A 7565-nucleotide genomic window follows, 5' to 3' on the forward strand; every position below is an offset into this window, starting at 1 on the left:
TACAACTTTGGCTAGATTTGGAGTTTTTCTGGTTAAGCATAGATGAGTACTAGGTACTTTTCAACGGTGGAGGGACCTGGTCTACCATGAGCATCGCTGATAACAATTTCTTCTAGTTACACTTGATCATCATAGCTGAAAAAGCTATATACCCCAACTATACGTCAAGCTTTTGCGCTTTGAATCAAACTGACAGGGTTGGGAAGCAAGGGCAGTTTATATGCTTAGATATCCAAAAAAGAAAAGTACTAAGGTATGCAGGTTTTCCACATATTTAAAGGATTAACAGAAGCACGTAATATTATAGAGAAACATCCCAAATGACTGCTAGCATAAGAAGTTCCCGAGTTTATTTACAATGGAACCATGAAACCGGCCTACTAGTAGTACAAGTAGTGTACAACGATTTGCCATGCAAATTGAAAGCCTACAATCCTTCGGTTAAGGGAGGATCATTATACTGAAAATCTAAAACCAAATCAATCATGCAGATAGCGGCGGAAGTTCCATAATCACACCTCAACAAAATCAAAGGACAAAGGTTATGGTAAAAGGTGAATACTTCCTAGAGTCTGAACTGGGAACGGCATTTAAGAGGGGGAAAGGGTAATAAAACAGAAGTTATAGAGCACATACAAGATTGTGTTTGGTGAACTGAAGAACATGCTTTCAGTTCAGTCTTCTTCTTCTGTGGGCACGAGAATCTCCACTGTCCATGTCCGAAACTCTTGACGAATCATTCCTTCTTCTGGAAGATGAAGTTGAAAGGGAAACCATGGAATCAATTTCCACAGCTGTGTCCAGTTGGCTCTCTGAATTTATAACTGCTGCAATACTTGAGAAAGAATCTCTATCATCAACTGGTGCAGGCTGCTGTTCTTGATTTCTACCTGGAGGTGTAGGATGGTTACGATAAAATGACTCAACTAACCTTTCAGCAGAACTCAATGCAGACGAGAGAGAAGATAGTGTTGCTCTGTGCGATTGTGTCCTTCTAAGTAGCAAGGACTGAAGTTGGTGGTTTTCCCTTGTTTCAAGGCCAGTCATGTTGCTTTGCGTTATATCCACAACATCATCTGCAAGTGCCACTGGATTTTGCTCTCTGCGCAGTCCTCGAGATGTCAGAATCCTATTTAACAAATTAGCTCTTTCTGCTGTTTCCCGGGCATTCTCAGGCTCTGATGGATGAATAACATCCCGAGTCAAATCAAATCTGTTACCAAGACGGCGAATCATCTCCTCTACTGGAAAAGTTATTGCAGTCCTCTGAATGGTTTGTCTCAAACTTTCAACCCGACGTGCATGAGGCCTAAGAGGGATCTTAAGATTTGAGTCGTCATCTGGCTCACGCACATTGTTTCCACGACCATAGATTGGGGTGACATTCTTCATTGTTACCTCTCCCTTACAAACAGGGCATTCCTTAGCATCTTGCACATGTAACCAACGGTAAATGCATGGCCAACAAAACAAATGACCACAACAAGTTACAATAGGGTCCCTAGCCAAGTCCAAACAAATATTACAATCGAAAAAGCTCCCATCACTGCCACCGCCCTTTTCAACATCATCCTTATTCACAGAATTCTCATTTTCCAAAATCCCATTGTTATTTTCACATGTCTTGGACGCATCACTCGTTCTTTCTTCTGCAGTAACACTACCCTCACCAGGTTGTAATGTACTTGAATTACCAGAATTGACCATTAATTCATTCAACTCCATGGAAACGTTCCGCCCTTCAGGTGGCGACCATGTCCACTGCCGCCTCACAGCTTCAGCAATTCTGTGAATAGGCGAATCAATCCAAGTATCCAAATTTACAGGCTCATTCAACATCGAGCCGAGATCAGGACTAGGAGCCAGATTCAGGTCAAGGTTCATTGCATCAGATGTCTCCTCACCCATCACAAATAGACCCAAAAGGCTTATTAGATCACAAATTTAACAAACCCAGATCAGAAACCCTAGCTTCGTTACATAACTGAAGAAACCCAAATCACAGAACCACAAAGAGTACCCAAATTGAATAACATTTGGCGCACAGTTCAAAAAACCCTAATCGTAATTAAAAATACGAACAAGTCCGTATGAAACCCCATAAAATTGAAGAAACCGAGATGGGAAAAAACCCTAATGGGAGCGAACCAAAATCGGAAACTTCATCCCCAACACAGAAATCAGCAAGTCAAGTTACGATTAGGCCATCATGTTGGCGACTTTGATGCATTTCTACCATGCTATCAATTTCTAGAAGGTAAATTCTAGGGTTTCAGAAGCAGAGAAAACGAAATACTAAAGAAAATAAACCCCTGGGTCATGATTAAACACCTGGAGTGAGCTCAAGAGCGAGTTGGAGACCGCCTGAGGTGAGTCCGGCCCGAGTCGACTCGGCATGAATGGCCCTCTTTTTCTAATCAGCGATCTAGTCCACAGAGAGAGGGATTAGATGGATGAGGATGAGTGTGGGCAATGAATTTAGGACGGGGCACTGGGGCAGGAGAGAGAGAGGATCCTTGCGTTGGCGTTTAGAGTCAAGGCTTTGTTTGGGAGATGATGATTGTGATGAACGGCTGTGATGGAATGTGTGGACCAGCTTGTACTGCAAATCAAGCGGCTTAAATTGACTTTCCAATAGGCATTACTTCGGGAGGAAAACTAATGAAAAATATTTGAAAACTTTGAGTTTTAATGATAATGTTAAAATAAAAGGTGAAGTGAATACTACTAATATTAACTTTTTAGTGTAAAAATATGGTTTTTCATTAATATGAACAGTAAGGGCAGCTTTTCGTCAAAGTTCTCTACTTTGGGTACTTGCAAAACTGGGAAGTGACGTGCAAATGGAACATTCAAGTCCTTTCAACTGACTTTGGAACAACTTAAGATGATCATGTCTCAAGCATTATAAGAAATTGAGTTTTAACAAAATACTCTTAGTACTGTTCACTTTTAACGAAAAACCACATTTATACCTTTCTCTAGTACTATTCACTATACCTTTAAAAATGACTTTTCATTAAAAGAGAAGTTTTTTTGGACTTTTCATTAGTTTTCCTTATAAGAAAATCAAATGAATTGAATTAAAGAATTGAAGAAAATCAAATGACAGAAATTAAGAAATGATGTGTGAAGTAAAAGGATATATGTGGATAGCACATCCCCTTAAATAATCTCACCCAAGTCATTTCCCTACATTGGGCTAAAACAACCATGGGCAGAAAATAATTATTTGGGCCAAATTGCACCTAAGAATTAAGCCTGGCTTAATTCATTTGGATTCACCGATGTGCGCGGTCATGCGCGTCTGACCCCAAACGCCCCACACTCACACGCACGAGACATGCCGCACTCCAGACGGAAGCATGGCAGGGCCCATGTAGTCAGGCTTGTTGGCCACTCTTGAATAGAGCCAACGACTCTTTAGTTGATCAACGGGCGAAATAAAATATGAATGTTGGTGGATTCAACAGTTATATTTTAAACTCTTTTTATATTTATTTATTTATTTATACTTATAATTCAATGGTTGTGATTGAAGGAGATCAAATCTAATAGTAAAAAAAATTACCAAGTGACGTAAATTTTAATCTAACGACTAAAATCATCCAGCGACCAATTATTAGAAACACTCAACCAAAATTAAAAAATAAAAAAAAGATTTAACCAATTATAATCTGAATGGGCTCGAAAGTAGTGCCACCATGGATCAAAAGTGGACACAGTTGTCATGTTATTGGATCGTATAGTTGGGCCAAATGTAGGTTTTACAAGCCCGGTAAGTTAATAATTGGTTAAATTATTAGTTATCACTCTCTGTTTAATTAAAAACAAAAATGGAAAAAGGCAAACAATACGAAATATTTTCAACTCTTTTCATATTATTGCTTATTGGATCGTATAGTTTGTAACACAAAACCTTCATCTATCAAATATAAATATGGGTGTGTTATCCACACACCTCATTTTACTTCTCACACACCCCTTGATAATTTCTGTCCGTTGATTTTCTTCAATTCATCCAATTCGATGATCGAAAATTAAAAAGGTGTGTGAGAAGTAAAATGGAGTGTGTGGATATCACACCTTTATATGACCCAATTATGGAGCTAGATGTGCTCCACTCGTGCACTCATAACTTTAACCTCCATTGACATTCTTACAATCCAACCTAATCTCCCCACTAGTTCCCACTAATGGGCTGATATTTCCCATATTGATCATCGACTGAGCAAAGCTCGCAAAGAAGGCGCTCTGGTTGCTACTAAAGCTATTAACAATGGAAACTGTGGCAGCCCCTGCCGTCGAAAATAACTCTTGATCGGATTGCAAAAGGCCTTCATTGTTTTGAAGGTTTGTGAAGTAGTTGTTGTCAAACGCATCTGGAGTGCTGAGATCAAGGTTGGCTAGAGCAGTTCCACTCCCATTTTGTGGACATGTTTGTTGGAGAGTGGTCAAGTAAGATGAGTTCAGTGTTGGGTCGGGGTTTCCTGTGCCGTTGAAGTTGTACAATCGATTGCTAAATGTTCGACATTGAGCTCGTCCAAATGTATGTGCCCCTGCAAAACATGATGAAGTATTAATAAAGGGTTAATTAACATGTAATGTAAATAGTAATTAAGTAGAAAGTTGGTGATTAAGCAACATGGTTACCAGATAATGCAACGAGGTCGTTGGTGTTCAGGCCAACAGCAGAAAACTTGGAAGTAATGTTTGCTAAGCCTTCAAAAGGTGAAGGAATAGAGGTATTGGCTCCAGCCTGGTTTGCTGTTAGGCTGTCTCTTCTCCCTAATAATGCATTCCATGAAGGGCCTCCTGACTGCAAAGTAATTACGTCAATCTCATGAACTACGGACGTACTATAACATCTATGCAAGGTCATTTGATTAGCTCAAGGGGTTTTGGTTTATACTCGATTCTTATTCACAACCGAAGTGAAACCCCTTTCCCCCTTCCGCCCCTTTGGATGGGCCCTAGCGGTGAGACAATGAGTTAAAGTTTAAAATAAGATAAGAATTCGATTCTCTCCAATGTAATTGAAAAAATTTCGACAAAAAAAATTCCATAAAAACTGCCTCCTTCCAAACTCATTTTCTCTAGCGTATAACCCTTCATATTATATTTTTTCGAAGGATAATGCTAGGGAGATCAAATGTTTTAAACTAAATTTGCAAACCAAATGATGTGGTTGTTGATAATTGGATTATAACTTAACAGTTGATTGACGTGCTTATTTTTTCAGGAAAACTAACGAAAAGTCCAAAAAAACTTCCATTTTAATGAAAAGTCATTTTTAAAGGTATAGTGAATAGTAGCAGAGAAAGGTATAAATATGGTTTTTCGTTAAAAGTAAATAGTACCGGGAGTGTTTTGTTAAAACTCCCTATTTTTTATTGGTGACACATCATTTGGTTTAAAATTTTGGTCTTCCTAGCATTACACTTTTCCGAATTAAACCTAATGATAAGGATCCAACTAAGCAACTTTCCAAATTAAGTTTGTGTGTTAGTTTTTATATTTTTTGGATCCCTAATGTACCCCCATCTAAGCTAATATGGAAAGGTCTTGTAATTATGTTTTAACTGAACTGACCACACAATATACAATAAATGATTAGGATGTGAAGATCCCTATGATTCCCACAAAGAGGATTCGGAGAAGATCCTCATCCTTGGGAGAGTTCACACAGAATCAAAATATATTAAACAAATTAAATGTCTGAAAACACGTATAAGAGATTTGGTGGCATGATTTTGTAAATAAACACAACTTCATGGACATATTTTATCTAACATGACATCATATTCAAAATGCATTTTAGCCAATGGTACTTGAGGTTGTCATAACTCCTCACTTTGGTCTTTGAAATTTGAAATCAATAGAAGTGATCCCTTAGTTTGTCCACCATCAATCACTTTGGTCCTTCTATGAAGTCTGTTAAATAAGAACCGAAATAACAAAAATACCCTTAATTTAATAAACAATGGGCCAAAATGATTTGACAAAAATCAAGGGTACTTCTGTCCTTTCCCTTTACTTAACAGATATTTTTCACTGAATGACCAAAATGATTAATGGTGGACAAACTCAGGGACCAGTTCCATCAATTTTATATCCCCATGATCAAAATGAGGAGTTATGTCAATCTTAAAAACCATTTTGACTGAAAAAGCCTATTCAAAATTTGAATTTTACTTAGAAGTTATATAATATATGTGGATTTTTGTCTGAAGTTTAGGAGTTGCAACGGCCTAATGTAGACAACCTCAATGAAATTCGATTTCCCCTCCAGTTATAGTGAAGGATATTTAGTTTGGTTTCCTTATTTAAACGCAAACCCCTCTAGCAAATTGGATGAGCGTTTAGTTTACAACTGAAACACCTTTGATCAAGCCATATTGGAAGGGTTTCAATTTCTCTAAATGTGCAAATTGTGAACTCTTTTTCTTAGGCGCTACACACACACACCCCCTATTTATTAAAAAATGGGCAACATATATATGCCTTACTGACTCACCAAAGAAACAGAAGCTTCAGCCGCAAGCGCAAGAAGGTCAGCACAAGATACAACACCTGGGCATGAATTTTCCAGAGCAGTCTTGATATTGTCAACCACATCAAAGCCTCGAGCGGAGTTGGTGTTTGGAGCTGCATCTTTCTCACTCTGTTGTATGGTTCCATTTTTGTCTAACAAGATTGAAGCATCACAACCCTGAAATCACATCACAAACTAACAAATTTGAGTTCTATATATATAAATTATTGCTACAAGTTTTGAGAAAAATTAGTACTATAGATAGCATGATGTTTACATTGACAAAGCAATCATGGAAATGGAGACGAATAAGGCTTGCACCAATCCTCGAATCAGATTGCAAAGCTTGTTGAACCGCACTGCGCACAATGCTTGTCACGTTTGGACAGGTGGTGGAGTAAAATGTAGAGTTCAGTTGAGCATTAGAGTTAGGTACATGTAGCAGAAGTAAAACTACTACATATGTGGTTGCTAATGCCAAGGAGCGAGTAGTTGAAGAAGAAGAAGAAGACGACATTTGATTTGTGCGCTACTTAATCAGTACAATGGGTTGCAATAATAGTGGCCAATCACGCAACTCATTTATAGAAGAGTGTCACATCATTTAAAATTAATTATAGACAAAATAGTCAAAAAGGGTGATTAATAATGTTTAACGAATAGTGAATGTCACCTTGCATGTCGCCGTGCATGTCGTGGAGCTTCTATCAAATCTTTGATAGGAATCAAGATCTACGTTTCTAATATAAAAAGCAAATATTGCCGGTGCTTGGTGGAAAACAATCACGTTTATGCATCATGTGTCGATTCAATATTCTCTCGATTTTTCTTAACACCTTACGGTCTAACCCAATAACACTATTAATCTACTAAAAAAAATATAAAAAGCAACTACTACTATGTTGATATGGATTTACTCATCCTTATTTATATTTATTTTGTTAAATATACAGTAGCTGCTAGTTTACTAATTTATATTTACAACTTCAGGAATTGAATTGAGGAGAAATAGAATCTGAATTCTTATTGA

At 37.8% G+C, this 7565-nt stretch overlaps 2 protein-coding genes across 2 annotated transcripts; both read right to left on the minus strand.

Annotated features, from left to right (window-relative positions):
- Positions 1–273: 273 nt before the first annotated feature.
- LOC126592841 (uncharacterized) lies at positions 274–2511 on the minus strand. Its single transcript, XM_050258623.1, has one exon. The coding sequence runs from the start codon at positions 1906–1908 to the stop codon at positions 670–672; it is 1239 nt and encodes a 412-aa protein (XP_050114580.1). The 5' UTR covers positions 1909–2511; the 3' UTR covers positions 274–669.
- Positions 2512–3861: 1350 nt separating this feature from the next.
- LOC126592843 (peroxidase A2-like) lies at positions 3862–7086 on the minus strand. The gene is made up of 4 exons (XM_050258625.1): positions 6813–7086; positions 6518–6712; positions 4654–4819; positions 3862–4559 (listed from the first exon to the last, which is right to left on the minus strand). Exons 1-4 carry the CDS (start codon positions 7050–7052, stop codon positions 4141–4143), a joined length of 1020 nt encoding a protein of 339 aa, XP_050114582.1. The 5' UTR covers positions 7053–7086; the 3' UTR covers positions 3862–4140.
- Between the last annotated feature and the right edge of the window lie 479 nt (positions 7087–7565).

This window comes from Malus sylvestris, chromosome 12 (assembly GCF_916048215.2).
Source record: "Malus sylvestris chromosome 12, drMalSylv7.2, whole genome shotgun sequence".
Taxonomy (NCBI): Eukaryota; Viridiplantae; Streptophyta; class Magnoliopsida; order Rosales; family Rosaceae; genus Malus; species Malus sylvestris.

What these genes read in the sequence shown, in the direction of transcription:
- LOC126592841 (XM_050258623.1), bottom strand. Translation starts at nt 1,908, where the DNA reads ATGGGTGAGGAGACATCTGATGCAATGAACCTTGACCTGAATCTGGCT.
- LOC126592843 (XM_050258625.1), bottom strand. Translation starts at nt 7,052, where the DNA reads ATGTCGTCTTCTTCTTCTTCTTCAACTACTCGCTCCTTGGCATTAGCA. An exon ending in TCCATGATTGCTTTGTCAAT is followed by an intron (nt 6,713 to 6,812) that starts GTAAACATCATG and finishes ATGTGATTTCAG; the next exon opens with GGTTGTGATGCTTCAATCTT. An exon ending in CGACCTCGTTGCATTATCTG is followed by an intron (nt 4,560 to 4,653) that starts GTAACCATGTTG and finishes CATGTTTTGCAG; the next exon opens with GGGCACATACATTTGGACGA.